This window comes from Tachyglossus aculeatus, chromosome 2, assembly GCF_015852505.1.
Source record: "Tachyglossus aculeatus isolate mTacAcu1 chromosome 2, mTacAcu1.pri, whole genome shotgun sequence".
Classification (NCBI taxonomy): domain Eukaryota; kingdom Metazoa; phylum Chordata; class Mammalia; order Monotremata; family Tachyglossidae; genus Tachyglossus; species Tachyglossus aculeatus.
In genome coordinates this window covers 151,120,598-151,140,560 of record NC_052067.1, presented here as the reverse complement: position 1 = coordinate 151,140,560, position 19,963 = coordinate 151,120,598, and the positions used below count along the sequence as shown (strand labels likewise).

At 39.8% G+C, this 19,963-nt stretch overlaps 1 protein-coding gene across 1 annotated transcript in view; it reads left to right on the top strand.

Moving 5' to 3' along the window:
• Window positions 1-18,602, top strand: part of GXYLT1 (glucoside xylosyltransferase 1) — a 38,155-nt gene extending 19,553 nt beyond the window's left edge. Inside the window, exons 4-7 of the mRNA XM_038769091.1 lie at window positions 2,231-2,482; window positions 8,069-8,192; window positions 8,551-8,723; window positions 13,880-18,602. Of these exons, the coding sequence (XP_038625019.1) occupies window positions 2,231-2,482; window positions 8,069-8,192; window positions 8,551-8,723; window positions 13,880-14,041 (711 nt within the window). The 3' untranslated portion in view covers window positions 14,042-18,602. The remainder of the gene's footprint in view (window positions 1-2,230; window positions 2,483-8,068; window positions 8,193-8,550; window positions 8,724-13,879) is intronic.
• Window positions 18,603-19,963: the final 1,361 nt, after the last annotated feature.

The following is a 19,963-nucleotide window of genomic DNA, read 5'->3' as shown; positions in this document are numbered from 1 at the left end:
AATGAGGCACAGGGAGAAGGTTAGCAGCGCCAGAAGAGTGCAGTGTGTGGGCTGGGAGTGGAAGGAGAGACGGGAGGTGAGGTAGGAGGGGGTGAGGTGATGGACAGCCTTGAAGCAGAGAGTCAGGAGTTTTTGCTTGATTTGAAGGTTGATGGGCAACCACTGGAAATTTTTCAGGAGGGGAGTGACATGCCCAGAGCATTTCTGTACAATGATAATCTGGGCAGCAGAGTGAAGTATAGACTGAAGCGGGGAAAGACAAGATGGGAGATCACAAAGGAGGCTGATGCAGTAATCCCGTTGGGATAGGATGAGAGATTGACCTGAAGGGCTTTAGACAGCTCTAAAAAAGAAGGTCTCTAGAGCTCATTGCCTGGAAGTCACAGAAATGAAAGTGATTATGAAATGTTTGGAACTTACAGTAGAAGCAACATGGATTAATGGATAGAGAAGGCCCTGGGAGTCAGAAGGTTCTGACCCCAGTTGCCCCATTTGGTGTGTGACTTGGACAGGTCATTTTTCTGTACTTCAATTGCCCCATCTGTAAAAGCTATTAAGACTGAGCCCCATGTGGGACATGTACCATGTCCAACCTAATTAGCTTGCATCTACCCCAGCACTTAGTAGGGTGCCAGGCACATAGTAAGCACTTAACAAATATCATAAAAAAGCTATGAACTGCTAAATAAGTGTTTTACTGATTTTTTACTGAGTTATAACATTGGACAATTAGAGAAATGAACAGAATTTAAAGAAATTCCTCCATCAGTAAGGATCACCTATTCTTACCTCATCTAAATGAACAGTACACCATTTAGTTCACTTGAGCGAGTTGTGTACACTCGTCTCAATTCCTCTCCAGTTATCTACTTGACCCCCTCCAAACTGCTTCTGCCCGCTTCACTCCACAGGAACCGCCCACTTACAGGTCACAAATGACCTCCTCCTTGCCAGATCCAACGGCATTTACTCCATTCTAATCTTCCTTGACCTTTCAGCTGTCTTCGACCCTGTCAACTATCCCCTCCTCCTGGAAACGTTATCCAACCTCGACTTCGCAGACATTATCCTCTCCTGGTTCTCCTACATCTCTGGCTGCTCATTCTCCATCTCTTTTGTGGGCTCCTCCTGTGCCTCGTATCCCCTAACTGTGGGTGTCCCTCAAGGTTCAATTGTGGGTCCCCTTCTTTCTCCACCTACACCCACTCCTTTAGAGAACTCATTTGCTCAATGACTTCAAATGCTACGTCTATGAGGATAATTCCCAAATCTGCATCTCAAGCCCTGATCTCCCTCCCACTCTGCCGTCTTGCATTTCCTCCTGCCTTCAAGACATTGCTCTTTGGCTGTCCTTATTGTGCCCTCAAGCTTAACATGTCCAAAACAGAACTCATCTTCCCACCCAAACCCTGCCCTCCCCCTGACTCTCCCATCACTGAAGACAGCACCACCATCCTTCCTGTCTCATAACCTAACTTTGGAGTTATTCGTGACTCCTCTCATTCAATCCACACATTCAGATTAGCACTAAATCCTATATTGTTTCAATCTTCACAACGTTGGTAAAATCCGCCCTTTCCTCTCCATCCAAACTGCTACCATGTTAATCCAAGCACTTATCCTGTCCCATCGTTATTACTGTACCAGCCTCCTTGCTGACCTTCCTGCCTCCTGTCTCTCTCCACTCCAGTTCATACTTCACTGTGTTGCCCGGATCATTTATCTACAGAAATGTTCAGGACATATGTCCCCACTCCTCAAGAACCTACAGCAATTGCCCTTCAAAGCCGTACTGAAGGCACATCTCCTCCAAGAGGCCTTCTCTGACTATGCCCTCATTTCCTTTTCTCTCACTCCCTTCTTCGTTGCCCTGTCTTGCTCCCTTCATTCTTTGCAATTTCTCCCCCCACCCCAGCCTCATAGCACTTATGTATATATATATCCATAATTTACTTAGATTAATGTCTGTCTCCCCCTCTAGACGTTAAGGTCGTTTTCGGCACGGAATGTGCCTATGAACTGTTAAAATGTGCTCTCTCTAATGAATAGTACAGTGCCCTGCACAAAATAAGTTCCCAATAAATACGATTGGTGATTTTGTTAGTTTTTTGTTAAAATTAACTCTTAATAAACTCAGGTTTGAAGATCCTGTATGCGTGACTGAAAGGTCTTTAAGCTTTTTTCCAAAAGTAAATGGAAAATGTAATGTTTGAAATATCTTTTTCCACAGCTAATTCTGAAAGAAGTTGACTCACTACTCTATGTCGACACGGATATCCTTTTCTTACGACCTGTTGATGATATTTGGTCTTTCCTGAAAGAATTCAATTCCACACAAATTGCTGCAATGGCACCAGAACATGAAGAGCCTCGTATAGGATGGTATAATCGATTTGCCAGGCACCCATACTATGGAAAAACTGGAATAAATTCTGGCGTAATGTTAATGAATATGACTCGTATGAGAAGAAAATATTTCAAGGTGGGTGAAGCATAATTGGATTAACTTGATTTCACATCTTAGAGTTTTTCCCCTAGGAATTTTAGGTTTGCTTTCATTCAAATTGTGGGAAAAACTTTAGAATCAGTCTATCAGTGGCTTATTGAGTGCTTACTGTGTGCAAGAGCACTGTATTAAGCACTTGAGAGACTACAGTACTTTTTCTGTCACTGAAGAAAAGACTTTCTGGCAATGTAGAGATACTAATAATAAAACTTGCTTACCACCACGGTTATGAAAAATTAATTCCTAGTTTTCCTCAGAAAAGGCTTTGGGTACAAAATCTTTGTCAAAGGGCCAAAAGACATCTTAACAGCACCTCTTGTGATGAGGTATGCAGTTATCCTTTTCTGAAAATATCTCCACAACCTCCTTTGATAATCTTTTCTAGCATCCCAAGTTATTCCCATGCCTAACCTAAATCCTCTTTCTGTGATTTACACCCATTTCCTCCCTTTTCAGTAGCCCTGTATACCAGTATACCTGCTCAAATATGCCAGTCACTTGGATACTTGAGAATTGATTCATTCATTCAATCATTTATTGAGTGCTTACTGTGTGCAGAGCACTGTACTAAGCGCTTGGGAAGTATAAGTCGGCAACATATAGAGATGGTCCCTACCCAGCAATGGGCTCACAGTCTAGAAGGGGGAGACAGACAACAAAACAAAACATGTAGACAGGTGACAAAACATTAAGACCCTTCTCCTCTCTCTCTTCTGAAGTCAGCTAACTCTATATTTTAGCCTATAGTCCTAGGCTAATTCCCCCATCCTTCAATTATTTTGGTGTATTTTCTTCTAGATTTTCCCCTGTATTTCTATATAATTTCTGTTCTGGTGACCAAAATCCATTCCTGTATTATGGCCCAATCAGTGCCCAGTGTCATCATCTTGCATCCATACTCTTGAATTATTTTATGGTAGAAACTTAAACTTATTAGCATTTCTGAAGCTATCACATACATTTACTGTCTTATCTTTTTCGTGAGCATTCTTCTAGTATTCTAGTGAAAAAATATCATGTTCCTATAATAGAATATTCTTTAAGAATATTCATAAAATAAAATTTTGGAAATATTAGTTGTTTCTTCAGATAACGTCTGAAAATGTGCACATCCGTAATAGACCAGAAGATGGTGCTGTAAGATTATTGCCCAAATACAGTTTGACATCTATATAAGAATATATTTGCAATTGATATGTTTCATTCTTCTTCAGAATATGATTAGTTAAATTATTGATTTTACCACTTATCCATCCATTTTAAAAAGAGGCCTTTGTTATTATGTAATAGATACTGCACTAAAGAACATCTTAGATCTAAAACAGCCAAGTTTGGGGGATTTTTTTAATGCGTTGCAAGGAGGTTATAATAAATATGAATGAGATAAAATTCTTGTTCAGGATTTTATTTAGCATCGATAATATACTAAACCGTAGTCACTTAGAATTGATACAGTTTCTGCTGAGTAGGGATTATGGTGGGAATGTCAATCAGTGGCATTTCTTGAGCACTTGCTGGGCACAGAGCACCATTCTAAGCTCTTGGGAGAGTACATTACAACAAAATTGGTAGACATGTTCCCTGCCCACATAGAGCTTACAAAGATACAGGTCCAAATGGATAGGCATCACAGGAAGAAGAAGAAGGAGGCAGGGCTTAATTGGGGAAGGTCTTTTAGAGAAAATGTGATTTTACTGAGGCTTTAAAAAGGTCAGAGTGGTGGTCTGTCATACCCAGAGGAGCGAGGGAGTTCCAGGTCAGAGGGAAGGTAAAGGAAAGGGGTTGGCGGTGAGATAGGTAAGAGCAAGAAATACCATTGATTGATGGCATTGTGTGTATCTTTCCCTTTTCCCATCTTCCCGTCTTTCTCTCTTTGTTGTTATATTGTACTCTCCCAAGTGCTTAGTACAGTGCTTTGCACGCAGTAAGTGCTCAATAAATATGAATGAATCAAGGCTCAGTGAGCAAAGGGGTGGATTTTAGTGATATGAAGGTAGAACTGACAGGATTTGGTGGCATTGAATATTTGGGTTGAAGGAGGGAGATGAGTCGGGCTTGTGAGATAGGGAGGATGATGATGTTTACAGGGACTGGAAAGCCAGGGGGAGGACAGAGTTTTGATGGGGAGATGAGAAGTTGTTTTAGACATGTTAAGTTTGAGGTATTGGCAGGCTATCCAAGTAGAGATGTCGAGGTAGCAGGAGGAAATGCTGGAGGAATTAAGGTTGTGAACTGAGGGGTTAAGTAGGAAGGAGAGAGCTGATTGAGTGTCTCGCTTAGTACCCAGGCTTTGAGTAGATCCCCACTCCAAGGCAAAATTGAAAATGGCTCTCAGAATTTCAGATAGCAAATAAGACAACACAGCAAAGAGCAGTGTTTACATGAGCGCAGAGTAATAAGGGTAGTGAGTCACTAACTGATCTTCTCAACCAACCAACATACGTGGATAAAACCATACCACACGTAGGGTCAACCTTGAACCCTGGAAAAATCGTAGATAAGCTCTAGAAATCACTTAGCCTGGGCTATTTACAGTAGCTTCTTTATAGTGCATGATGAAGTTCTATTTTTGCTTTTACATATGACAATTTAAGGTTGTCCCAAGCCATGATAAATTTCCATTCATAGCCCTTTTGATTTTAGCTTATTTCCAAGATGTTTTCCCTCAGCGCATTACTTGAAATTATTTTCTACGCTGAATCTAATTTGCAGACTTTTCCATTATCTATTTGTCTTTTGCAACCTCCCAGTGTAACATCACTTATGAATTTGCATAGCATATGGTATTCAGTTAAGTAACACCAGGTCTAATTTAAATTTCTTTAGTTTCTTCTGGAGTTTTTCCTCTTCCATCCTGCCATAAAATAATTTTGTTAAGATGATGATTTGTGTTCCTTCACCTAGTTGGGCATGCTATAGTTTACATAGTGTACAAATGAGTTACTATAGGGTGTATTGACCTGGATTACTAATATATGGTTTAAATTGGTAGATTTTAAGAGGAATTCCAAAAAGCACCAAAAAGTCAGGGGCCTAGGTGCTCCTATTTAGCTACTTAGTTCTTTAGAAGTTATTGTCTTCATTGCCAGTGATCATTAATAATTTATATTTTAAGTAATGCACTGTCTCTTACTTTTAAATCTCCCACTCCTGGCTAGAGGATGGAGGGCCGGGGGTGGTGGTGGCGGGGTGGAAGGCCGATGGTTTGGATCCACCCGCAATGGAGCAGCATGGCTGAGTGGAAAGAGCATGGGCTTTGGAGTCAGTGGTCATGAGTTCAAATCCTGGCTCTGCCAGTTGTCAGCTGTGTGACTTTGGGCAAGTCACTTAACTTCTCTGTGCTTCAGTTACCTCATCTGTAAAATGGGGATTGACTGTGAGCCCCCCGTGGGACAACCTGATCACCTTGTAACCTCCCCAGCACTTAGAACAGTGCTTTGCACATAGTAAGCACTTAATAAATGCCATTATTATCATTATTATTAATGGACCCAGCAGTCCTCTTATTACAGAACACCTATGGATGAATTGGTAGATGAATAGCGTTTATTCATGCACCTGCATAGCGGGTGTGGCTCTTTTTTGGAGGGAGAAAGCAGATCAGAATCTGAACGATGAAAAACCATGCTGGTGACACCAGTCAAAAATATATATAAAATCATTATTAGGATCTAGGAAAGATAGATGTACTTTATATAAGGTTTATTTTCCAATTAGCTCAAAATGCTTATACTTTTTAAGAGTAATAATGACATTGATTAAGCACTTAATAATAATCCTAAGGGCTGCGGTCGAGAAAAGACAGTCAGAACAGAAACAGCCTCTGTCTCCCACGGGCTGGAGGGAGAGCAGGTTTCTTATCCCTATTTTTACAGGTGAGGAGACTGAGGGACAGCGAGGTTGTGTGACTTGTCCCGCTGCAGACCAGTGACAGCTGGGATTAGAACCTGGATCTCTTGGCTCTCAGACCCATGCTCTTCCCAGCTGGAAAAGACCCATCGGGTAGCGAACCTGTGGATTGATTAATTGACCTCAGCCTGCAGGAATGCTTTCCTTTGAAGATTCCAAGATCTATTCAGTACCTGAAAGGTTATTCAGAGTTGTTGTACACTGTTCTGCCATAATGGATAGAAGGAATGTAATAAAAGAAACACAAGCTCGTTTTGATTTGGTACATCACATTATCAAAGAAACTGCTTGTACACATGCGTGGGTATCTCTGTGACTGAGAACAATAGAATGAATTTTCTGGAAGGTGAGGTTTTGCAAGAATGCAATCCCTGTTTTGGAGGACAGCTGGGCGATCCTGGTTTAGTTTGGTCCTTAGTTGGTCTCTATCCAATTTGATGAAATTGGACAGTTACTGTAATTTTATCATCATCATCAGTGGTATTTGTTGAGTACTGACTGTGCACAGTGCACTGTACTATTTGGGAGAGTACAATACAGCAGAGTTGGTAGACACCTTCCCTGCCCATAACAAGCTTACAGTCTAGAGGGGAAGAGAAACATTAATATAAATAAATAAATTACAGATATGTACATAAGGGCTATGGGGCAGAGGGAGAGGTCAGTAAAGGGTGCAATTCCTAGTGCAAGGGTTGCAGAAGTGGGTAGGGGAGGAAGAAATGATGGTTTATCTGGGGAAGACGTCTTGGCGGAGACGTGCTTTTAGTAAGACTTTGAAGGTTGGAAGAATGAATGTTTGTTGGCTATGAAGAGGTAGGGTGTTCCAGGCTAGAGTCAGGAAGTGGGCAAGAGGTTGGCAGCGAGGGAGGTGAGATGGAGGTACAGTGAGTAGGTTGGCATTAGAGGAGTGGAGTGTGAGGGCTGGGTCTTAGTAGGAGAGCAGCGAGGTAAGGTAGGAGGTGGCAAGGTGATTGAGCATTTTACAGCACATGGTAAGGAATTTCTTCTGATGTGAAGGTGGATGGGCAATCACTGGAGGTTTTTGAGGAGTGGGGAAACGTGGACTGAACAGTTCTGTAGAAAAAATGATCTGGGCAGCAGAGTGAAGTATGGATTGAAGTGGAAAGAAACAGGAAGCAGGGAGGTCAAAGACAAGTAATCAAGGCGGGGTAGGATAAATGCTTGAATTAACGTGGTTGCAGTTTGAATGGAGAGGAAAGGACAGACTTTAGCAATATGACGGGTGAACTGACAGGAGGTGGTGATGGATTGAATATGTGGGTTGAATGAAAGGTGAGGATAACGACTCATCTTGTGTACAGGTTGGCTTTTACTGATCTGTAAATGCGAATTAGTGTTCCAGGAAGAGATCGAGATGAATTATGCCCTATATAGGATTTGACAGGACTGGGCCAACTTTCCATTGTAAGTGTATGGACAGAAATGGGGAGAGGACAGGCTTCAAAGAGCTAACAGGTCAGAAAGCCACCATTTTCAGCCCCAGTTGGAACTTCTCAGATTTTAGCAGGCAGCTCAGACTGCAGCTTATAGAGCTTTGGAGGCTGTTTGAATTTGCAGCTTTAGGAATCTATTTTTGGAGTTTTCAATGGAATTTCTATTAAAATGTTCTTTTAATGTTGTTTCCCTTTTCAGAATGATATGACAACAGCACGGCTACAGTGGGGAGATATACTTATGCCATTGCTCAAAAAATACAAACTAAACATCACGTGGGGTGATCAGGATCTCCTAAATATCATGTTCTTTCATAACCCAGGTAATTGAGTGGATTAAATTCATTTTTGCCATTTAATAATCTTTGAAACTCCAAATGCAGTTCTCAGGCACTCGTGTTTAGCAGTCTACAATTCAAGTTAGAATTTTTCTTGTTACTAGTCATTCTTTAGTTAATTAGATTTTTAAAAAGGAACTCTGGTAAATTGCTTATGTAGCAGTGATTTAAATGCTCAATTCTGTTTAACGATTGTGAATTTTAAGCAAAAATGTTTACAGTAAGTGTTCCAAAGAAAAAAACTTTGGAAGATGTCTCTGTTAAAAGGCCTTTTTTTGGTTTGTTTTAGCATTTTCATTTAAAGTTTGGTTGAAGTCCTTTATTTTTCCTCTTCTCCATTCAGAAAGCCTTTTTGTTTTTCCGTGCCAATGGAATTATCGGCCTGACCATTGTATATATGGAAGCAATTGTCAGGAAGCCGAAGAAGAAGGAATCTTTATTCTTCACGGAAATAGGGGTGTTTACCACGATGATAAACAGCCAGCTTTCAGAGCCGTTTATGAAGCACTGCGGAATGTAAGTTTTTGTACTTCTGTTATGTTCAGTTATATAACATCTATCCAATCTTCCTTTTTCTCCTTGTCACCTTTCGTTCACCTTCCCAGCTACTGTAATTTGAAGGTTTTAGGAAGCAGCGTAGCCTGGGAGATAGAAGGATTTGGGTTCTCATCCTAGCTCCTCACTTGCTTGCTGTGTGACCTTGGGCAAGTCACTTCTCTTCTCTGTGCCTCAGTTCCCTCACCTGTAAAATGGAGGTTAAGACTGTGAGCCCCATGTAGGACATGGACTGGGTCCAACCTGTTTATCTTGCATAATAATAATAGTAATTGTGGTATTTAAGCACTTACTGTACTGTACACTGTACTAAGTGCTGGCCAACTTGTATTTCCCAAGCACTTAGTACAGTGCTCTGCACACAGTAAGCGCTCAATAAATATGATTGAATGAATGAATGAATACAAGCAAATTGGGTTGAACACAGTCCCCGTCCCGCATGGGGCTCACAGTCTTAATCCCCATTTTACAGATGAGTTAACTGAGGCACAGAAAAGTGCAGTGACTTGCCCAAGACCACACAAGAGAAAAGTAGCAGAGCTGGGATTAGAGCCCCATGACCTTTTGACTCCATGCCCATGCTGTATCCAGTTCGCCAGTGCTTAGAAAAGTGCCTGGCACATCGTAAGCACTTAACAAATACCATAAAAAAAAGAGAATATAGAAGGTATTTACTCCCTCAAGGCCTAAAGAAGGCTTCTCAAGTAGTCAGGTGAGGGTATCTTAGTCCAAATACCTAATCACTGAATGCAATTTCAGAACATTGCTTGTAGGCTTTCTGTGGTATACAGTGGGGGGCATTTTTACTACTTGCTGAGACCTGAATGTATGTGTCCTTGGTAGCCCAGTCTCATCTGCAGTAGCAACTCACACTAAACAACCAGGTTATCCTGCTTTATTTATAGTTCCATAGGCCTCCCAAAGTACCTCAGTTGGAAGTACAGTTATTTTCCCCATAACAAAGGATTTGCATTTTTGAAGAGCCCCATGATAAGGAAAACTCATAGCACTTACCTCACTCCTTTCAAAACTAAATTACATTGAACTCTACCCAGACAAATACCAGTTGTTGGAAGAAAGATTACTAATTCTGCCATAACATTCTCTGCCAAACCTGAGAAGCAGTGTGGCCTAATGGAAAGAGCACAGTCCTGGGAGTCAGAGACCTGGCTTCTAGTACCGGCTCCGCCATTGTTGTGTGACCTTGGGCAAGTCAGTTCACTACTCTGTGCCTCAGTTCTCTCATCTGGAAAATGATAGTAATAATAATAATAATGGTATTTGTTGAGCACTTACTGTAAACACGGGCTTGGGAGTCAGAGGATGTGGGCTCTAGTCCCAGCTCTGCCACTCGGCTGCTGTGTGACCTTAGGCGAGCCCCTTCACTTCTCTGTGCCCCAGTTCCCTCATCTGTGGAATGGAGATTTGGACTGGGGGCCCCACGTGGGATAACCTGATTACCTTTATCTCCCCCAGCGCTTGGAACAGTGCTTAGCACATAATAGGCATTTAACAAATGCCATCATTATTAGTATTATGTGCCAAGCATTGTTCTAAGCACTGGGGGCACGCGCGCATGCACACGCACACACACACACACACACACACACACACACACACACAATCTTTCCTTTTGCACATGACAGATGGACAGTTCTCCAGATTTGTCTTCCCACCCTTCCCACTCCACGTCCAGCCTATCCCCACTAGATGAGGCCCGGAGGGCTTAGTTTGGCCAACCTCAGCAGTGACATTTGCTTGGAGAGGGGGTTGGGAACCTCATGTGCTTGGATGTTGATGAAATGCCCGCCTGGGTTTGCCCTTTCTTGCCAGTATAAAGCCTGTCATGGGTTTAAACCCATTTATGAAGGGAAGCATAGCTAAGGAGAGAGCATCTCTGTTGACTCTTTGCCTCTGACCCTGGTTCCCTGCTCCCTCAAAAACTGAAGATTTCTCCAAAGTCTGGTCGTCATCTCAGGGTGGTACCCTAGGAAGTTAACCTTCTTTCTCTCCCCGGGTATTTTTCCTGGCACCAGTGGCTTCAGAGATGGGTACGTCCCGGGCCGGGTCTGTCTGCTTCTTGACATTTCCAGTAAAGGAATTGCTTTGTTTTGTTGTCTGTCTCCCGCTTCTAGACTGTGAGCCCACTGTTGGGTAGGGACTTTCTCTATATGGTGCCAACTTGTACTTCCCAAGCGCTTAGTACAGTGCTCTGCACACAGTAAGCACTCAATAAATACGATTGAATGAATTGAATGAATACTGCTCTCCCTCCTACTTAGACTATGAGCCCCGTGTGTAGCCTGCTTATATTGTATCTGTCCCAGTGCTTAGTACAGTAGTTAAGTGCTTAACAAATTCCCCAATTATTATAATTATTAGTAGTGGAATCAGTCATGCCTGCAAGAGTGACTCTGCTGTTTTCTTGGGCCCTCTAATAACCTGGAGATGAACTTTCTCAGTTATGCCAGGGTTGGTCACCCTGGCCCCATGAGATCTTCTTCCATCCCAAGCTGGTTGCTATTTTTACATGTCTGTTGCTTGCAAATGGGGCTATACCTTCTTGACTTTGCCAAATTATCCTTTGGAATTTTCCATTTAAGCAGTTCAATGCTTGAGATAACTGGACCATAATAATATTTTAGTTAAGTGTTACAGCACAGTTATTTGTATTTCTTCAGGTTCTCACTCAGGCTAGCAAAGCTTGAATGGTAAGCTTGTTGTGGGCAGGGAATGAGTCTACCAACTCTGTTATATTTTACTCTCCCAAGTGCCCAGTACAGTGCTGTACATACAGTAAGCACTCAATAAGTACGATTGATCATTCAGTCATATTTATTGAGTGCTTACCGTGTGCAGAGCACCGTACTAAGCTCTTGGAAAAGTACAATACAACAATAAACCGACACATTCCCTGCCCATAATGAGCTTACAATCTAGAGAGGGTTGAGTATTGATTGGCATTTCACGCCAAAGATAATTCTCCATGTAATACATTTAGAAAATTCAGGGGAGCTAGAAATATTTTAGCTATTTTAGGAAAAGTCCAGAGAAAACGTGGAAGAGGCAGACCAGCAGCTAGACAGAGACCATAACAACGAGAACCGAAGAACCATAGAAATGTTGCGGATTATGGCAGAGGACAGGATGTTCTGAAGAAAGTATATCCTTGGAGTCGCTCGACAGCACTTAATAATAGAAATATTTTGAAGAGTATTGTATGCAATGCGGTTTCATAATATAGTATCAAAACTTTTCCTTCACGTAGGATGAAAATAATTATCTTGCATTATGGTTGCATTATCAGTTGTATACGTTTGGTGTGTTATTTTGTGGGTATTTTAATTGTATGCGATACTTTCTGAGAAGTACAATGTATTTTCATGCTGAAAATAAGACCACTAATAAACTATAGATCATTTCATCATAATACCAAAGCATTGTAAAATTTAGCATTGATGCTCATTTTAATGCATCAGGCTATCCTGTATATAACCTTCAAAATTCAATAGTATATTTTAATGCTGCTATAGTATGGGTTGTCATAAGGATATAAAAATGAAGAAAGGTACATTTGGGGGTCTGAGACTCGATAGCATGGAGAGAAAATGTGTTCTCATAAAAATGTGATTTCTTTGTTTCCTTTGAGTATTGTCAAAAAATCATTATTAAAAATTTTTGGTAGTTTAATATATGATATACTTTGGCTTATGAATATGTTAAAATAAATATATAAGCAAATGTTGACCTGATTGCTTTAAGCTGAGCAAAATTATGCTACTCGGAAGTGTTTTTCATATAATTTGTTTGATCTTTCTTTAAAGTAATATGAAAAACTGAATTAATGATTTCAGTTTTTACTTCAGGTCTGCATTAACTGTAGTATATGCCTAGCCATTTTTCAGTGTAATGAAATTTTTCTGTCTAAAGGCATTATTATGTATTCTTTGTCCTATTGTGTAACTATAATTCACAAATGAACTTATTCTTTAAAGAATTCATTTAAAGGAGACTAATTATGCATGTATTAAAGTCAGAAAGCCATCTAACCCTGTGAACAATGGAGGAATTCCATTTCTAAAACTCATTTTATGTGGATGACTAGATGCGGTTGATTAGTAACTAGTTTAGAAAATTTTTAAATCTACGGTGGAAGCAAACATGTAGGGTAAAGAAGATTGTCAATGCTCCATCAAAATGTGAACTGAAACATTTTACTGTATATAAAATCACCCCACTGCTTTTATATTTTTATTTTTATTTTGCAAACCCCAAACAGGCAAAGGCTATTGTGTGAAGAGTTAAGTCTAGCATAAAGGGGAAACATGAAAAAACAGAAGGGTTCAACTTCAATTTTTATCAATCAGTCAATCAATCGTATTTATTGAGCGCTTACTGTGTGCAGGGCACTGTACTAAGTGCTTGGGAAGTATAAGTTGGCAACATATAGAGACGGTCCCTACCCAACTGTGGGCTCACAGTCTAGAAGGGGGAGACAGAGAACAAAACAAAGCATATTAACAAAATAAAATAAATAGAATAGATATGTACAAGTAAAATAAATAAATAGAGTAATAAATACGTACAAACATATATACATATATACAGGTGTTGTGGGGAAGGGAAGGAGGTAAGGCTGGGGGGATGGGGAGGGGGAGGCGGGGGAGAGGCGGTGGGGCGGATAAGTGCTTGGATAAGTGAAGTAGCAGTTGGGAGGAGAGAACAATATGGACTTGGATCAATCAGTTGTATTTATTAAGTGCTTACTATATGCACAGCACTGTTCTAAGCACTTGGGAGAATGTATTACAGAGTTGGTAGGCACGTTACCTGTGCACAACGATATTGCGAAGATAGAACTGACAGGTATTGGTGACAGATTGAATATGTGGGCTATTTGAGAGAACCAGCAAACACTCAGTAAATACCACTGACTTACTGCCACCCAATTTGCTAATTAGTTTGATTTTTGGCACCAGTGGTGGGTACACATTGTTACCTTAATGCTCTGTTCTTTCGTGACAAATGAAGCTATCTTGGATTTAGAATATTGCATTCAATGGACTAATTCTTTATTTCTTAAATGTAACTCTCCTGTTTTTCAATTCCTTTTTTAGTGCTCATTTGGAGATGACAAAATTCATTCCTTGTTGTATCCACTAGAACTGGAACTTCGAAAGACTGTACATACATATTGTGGAAGAATGTACAAACTATTTATAAAACAGCTGACAAAAAGCATAAAAGATAGTTATGGTAGACCACCAAGGGAGAGGTGAATTTGGGTGAATCACTCAAATCTACTGGATTAATGTAGCTAAGTCAGCATGTGTGGTTGAAGGATTTTCTTGCACAAAATGTTAATCTTCTTGAACTCATTTATTACATCGCCAGACAAAAATTTAACCCTTATGGGCTAAATGAGAAGCATTTTTGTTATGAAGATTAAAATGGAGCATTGCATCCAGTCAAGGAGATATTTTCGATTTCGGAAGTTTGTAATCACTTGAAACTTTCGTTTCAGTATGTTAAGTATTGGTGCAAATGGTCACTTGCTTTTGTGTCATTCTAGTTTGTGTAAGTCTATCGACTGATTATCAAGTGAATGAAAAGCTCGGGGTATATATTTAGAATGTGCCTCTTACAGAATTTAAAACTCTGAAACTGTGAATGTAGCAATAATTCTGAGTCAGCACTAACCTCACTTTGAGTGTGAGATCAAAAATGTTTACAGGGGCAGAAATTCTATTTTGAAAGAAATGTGATATAACCATTGACAATCTACGTGTGCCTTTCTATGTTTCATCTCTGACCTGTTAAAAATTATTGTGACAATCATGTTTAAAACCTTTTTAGATGAGAAAACTGCACGTTAAAACAAAGTTCTACAAGGAAATTTAATTACTGTAAACCTTTTGGCTTTAGTTAATTCTATATTGTTAAATACTGATTGCTTTTTCATGTATTTCTATGTTAAACTGTCTTGCCCAAACTCAAAAGTAGCTAGATTTTAATGTGCTAACTATGTGGGGCAATTTTTTAACACTTTAAATGGCAATTTGCAACTGGATATTCTGGAAGTTGAAAATTTATGCTGATTTAAGAGCTCTGCGACAATTCTGTAGCTGAATAGTTCAAAGCTGTGATGTTTGTTCAGAGATGGACCAAAATGCATATATGACACTTTCCTGTGAAAAGCAATTTATTAGTTATTTATAATGGGGTGGAAAGTGGCCCATTTTCACTTTTGTCCTACCTCACAATGGCTTTGAAAAATAGTTTTACCTCTATATTTCAAAGAAGAGAATTTTGAATTTAATTTCATGAAATTTTTATATACCCCATCAGTGTGTACATTTGATAAATTCCTTTCATGCAGAATGTTTTGTAGTGTAGTAGGTGGAAATTTAGTTTGGGATTGCCACTTGTTTAGGCAGACATGAAAACTCTTGCTTTACCAGGCTAAAAGCAAAGTGGTCTGTATTTTCCCTGGTTTATCCATCTTGTCGTTCTTAGTTGAAAATGGTAGAAAGGGACTCCTGTTTAAACATTCCAGCTGCTCATTAATTGGCTTCTTTGAAGCAGTGTGACCTTTCCTCCCTCAGATGCACTCCTCCTGTCAGCTACTGTACATATTTATCTCCCCTGTTTCCACAAATTATAGTCCTTGTTAGGATGAGCATGACATTAGAATGCAGTGTTGCTAGGACCTTTTCCATTACTCAATTAGTGGATCGTGAAAAGAGTCTAAAATTAATTTAGTAACAGTTAAGAATTATGGCTGAATCTATTTAGACATGTAAATTCAGGCACAGGAATCTACTTTAGTAGTTTTTCAGTACCCGTCAGTAAATAGAACTTAAGAGCTGAGCTCCCCAAACCCATTTTGTGGTCACTGTAACATATGTTTTATGAGTGAAAATCTCATTTATCATCAATATCAGAGTGCCCTATATAGTGGAAGCTCAAGTACTGTTGATAAAATATTGGGAATTAGCGTATTGTTTTTTGCACACTATATATCACCGTAGGAAATTTACATTTGTTAAACTTAGTTCAGTTTTGGGTTTTTTTAAAAGCCAACACCATTTTCTCTCAAAACATGTCCCACATCTAAAATTTCTCTGAGAGCATTGGAGCCAAACTGTAGTTTAGCACCTTTTAAAAGGTAGAACATTGCCTTAACCACTAGTTTTCACTTTGTTGGGTAAAATTTGAATTTAACTATGCCATTTAATAAAATGATTAAATATCTTGAGTTGTGTGTATATATATATATGTACACATACATATGTATATATATATATACACACACATATGCATATATTCATACATATATATGAAAATCTGGCATTTTTTCTGATTACAGACAACCTCAAAATTAGTGTCAAAACTCTGGTAACTTGATATCTACTTCAGTACTTAACACACACATAAAGAGTGCTTTAATAAGTGCCATGATTAAAATGATTAAATTCCTTGTCTTTGATGGTAAAACAGTATCTCAGTAAAAAAAAATGTATTGTCAACAAATATCACGGTAAAAGTTCCTGATGAAGAAATCTCATTTAAAAAGTCCTGAAGTCTTTAGGAGAATGACTCTCAAACTCTTTGTGCATTTCCTACTTCATAAAGAGTGCTGTACAGAAGTTGTTCAAGTTGCCCTTCTTTCCCCTGGGCATGTTTTCAGCCAGGGTCGTCAAGGGAAACAAGTTGAGGCTTTTTTGGAAGGGAGTGAGGGGAAAATATTAAGGTGAGAGCAGAAAAATGAGATGATAGAAAAGTGAGAAAAGAATAAGAAATGGATGAGAAAGTAGCAAAAGAAAGAGAAAGGGAAGAAGGAATAGAAGAAAAAGGAATCTGGAAAGGAGAAAAAGGGAAAAGAGGAGAGATGAACAAGTGGAAAGGAGAATGGACAGGCTAAGAATGGGAAAGGTGAAAGAAGAAGGAAGTCTTTTCCTTCCAAAATAGCCACTTAGGCTTCTTCTTGTACCTCAGCATCCTGTACCCCTTATCCTAACATCCTCCCCCAACCCCTTTGGGACCAAAGGAAACTGTATTCACCTCTGCATTCTTGGCCAGTAAGTGCCCTAGGGTTGGGTAACATGGGCAATGTAAATGTAGGGAGCATTTACTAGCACTTCATCTTTCCAATTGTACAGTGTTAAGGAAGCTCTGGTGTTCTGTTTCTACAGCCCAACAATTTATAAGCAGAATTTGTGGGATAGAGTGGAGCGGGCCATGAAGGTTGGCTTCAGCAAAGATCTCAACTAGAGATCTTTTAGACTGTGAGCCCACTGTTGGGTAGGGACTGTCTCTATATGTTGCCAATTTGTACTTCCCAAGCGCTTAGTACAGTGCTCTGCACATAGTAAGCGCTCAATAAATACGATTGATGATGATGAACTAGAGCGTTTGGGAGAAAATGGTGCCGTCTCTTCCCTTTCTCATTAAGAAAAGCAGTGGCAGCTATCCCAGCCATTCCTGTAGCACTGATCCGGCCATTCAGCCTCCATTTCAAAATAGCTTTTGAAAGGAGGAGGAAGCCAGTGGGGCAGGAGACATGAGCCTCAATAACAGACAGCACCTCCCTTTCCAGCTGGCAAGGAAACCAGAGTGCTGCTGGGGAAAACAAATAGAGAATAGAAATGTGGAAAGAGTGGGAGTGGTTCCAAATTTGCAGTGTAACTGGAATACGTTTTTATTAGTACTTCTGTTTTTAAATGCTCAAAAATGTAGCGTCTTCTGTAATGTTTGAGATAGTTAAAAGCATTGAAATTCATCTTTTTTTTAACTTGATTTCAGGTAGCAACTTCATTGATACTTTTCCAATGGGCTTTTCATTTTTCCAAGATACTGTAAACTATGCTTGCAGATGATGCCTATGTCTTGCCTCTTCGAGTCGGGTCCTTTCTGCAAAGAGACTAAACCATGAAGGGCGCGGTTTACTGTTGCTGCTGTTCAAATTATTTTCATCTATATTGACTGATTTAGGAGTTGATTGTACTAAAGTCCTAGAAATTTTCAGGGTGGTACAAGAAAATCGAGTTTGGAAGGAGAGTTTCATGGGAATAATCCAAGTAAGTCTTTGGGGGAAGAGGAATGAATGCATTTTTCCATTGAAAGGAAGCTTTACTCCTTGTAAACCAACTTTAATCTTTACAGATCTCATTTCTGAGCATTAGCTTATGTGAATAACTGGATGCAATGAAGTTTTTTTTTAAAAAAATCACTAAGTGGTTAGCATTAGCTTAAGTAGTAAGCAGAGTGTAAAAAAAGTGTGTATTATTTGCCATTACTGATTGAGTCTGACTAATGACCGTGTAGTTGATAGAAGGTGCTTGAAGAAGTAGAAAATGTCCCACATGCCGCTGTGGGACAGAAAATATTATAAATGCCTCATTTAAGATCTTTCAAGGAAAATGTAGAAGAAATTTCAGATAATAGACAAACTTTGAAGTTTCAATCCATGTTATTTACTGAGCATTTTCCGTGTACAGAGCACTGAACTCAGCGCTTGGGAAAGTTGGTAGGTAGGTGGTAGGAGTTTACAGTCTATAATTTCAAAGTATGTCATAATATGCTGTTATCTGTGGAGGAAGAATGCTTTCTGTAGTCTCTTTTCATCACAGAGTTCCTAAATTTAACAGTAATATAGACGGTTTTCCCCCAGGCATCTGAATTGTGGTGTTTTGATATTTTATGAAGATTATAAAATGAAGGCTCCAGGACTGAACTGTTAAGAAAACATCAGTTGCCTTAAGTCTGCTCTCAGTCCTAACCAATTGTACCTTGCTGTTGTTAAGCAGTTACTGAATAAAGGTTTAATTTTCTCAGAGATGAGTGACTAAAGGTCTATTTTTTTCATATGAAAGTTTTAATTCTGGGTTGTAGGTCTGTCCTTTTAATGATATGATGAAAGTAAATATGTTGGATTCCTTTTCATGAATGCAAACCTTAACTTTTTACCCCAATTTGGATTTTCCCTGAGAAACTTTCTAAAGCAATGAAATTTTGGAATTCAGAATATTCATTGTAATACTGATCCATTTTATACGGCATTAAGTAGGCTATGTGCTGGGAAGTGTACCAAGCAGTGGGGTAGATACAAGCTAATCATGTTGGACACAGTCTGTGTCCCATTTGGAGCTCACAGTCTTAACCCCCATTTTACAGATGAGGGAACTGAGGCACAGAGAAGTTAAGTGACTTGTCCAAGGTCACACAGCAGACAGGTGGCAGAGTCAGGATTAGAATCTAGGTCCTTCTGACTCCCAGGCCTGTGCTCTATCTTAATAGCCTATGCTGCTTCTCAATTTTATTTTAAATTACTTTAGCAATTTGGTCACCTTATGGGTTCCACTCAAAACTATCCTACTGTACATTTTGTACTGTATATTTTGTGCATGGTAGTAGTATTTGGGTGCCCATACTAGTAATAATTAGTATTTATTAAGTACTTATGGTGTGCCAAGCACTGTACTAAGTGCTGGGAAAGAAAACACAGATTCATTCATTCATATATATTGAGCGCTTACTGTGTGCAGAGCACTGTACTAAGTGCTTGGGAAGTACAAGTCAGCAACATGTAGAGACAGTCCCTACCCAACAATGGGTGCACAGTCTAGAAGGATCATTCCCCTTTGCAACCATGTCTGGAATTGGGAAACAAAACGCTTTCAATCTGGCCTGCAGACTCTTCCTTCTCACGGCAGGGCATTCCTGGATTATATCAGTAGGATTTCTGGGTGCACGTGGGAAACAAAGGGAATGCAAAGCAGCATGTGTGTGTTTAAAAAAACCCCCAACAAAACCCAAATGATCTTTTCTAAACCACTCTAATTCTGAAACCTCCTGTTAAGAGAATCAATCCCCCTCCCTTTCAATTTCCAGATACGTTTATTTCCATACAAAACAAATCATCCGTGGTTCTCTAAAGAGCTTCGCAGCTTCCCTCTCCCACCACTCATTCGTCTATTTAATCGTACTTCTGGAGCACTGACCATGTGCAAAGCACTGTATTAAGCGCTTAGGAGTTTCCACCAGCACCTAGGCACGTTGGTGACTTGAATTTAGTTGGTTGCACGCCACCCAATTCATAGAAATGATGGGCTCCCCGATAGCCCTGCATCCCCCGGGGGCTCTTGTGACCCAAAAAACGACCCGAAGGATGAGAAGCAAACCTTTCCCCAGTAGGTTTC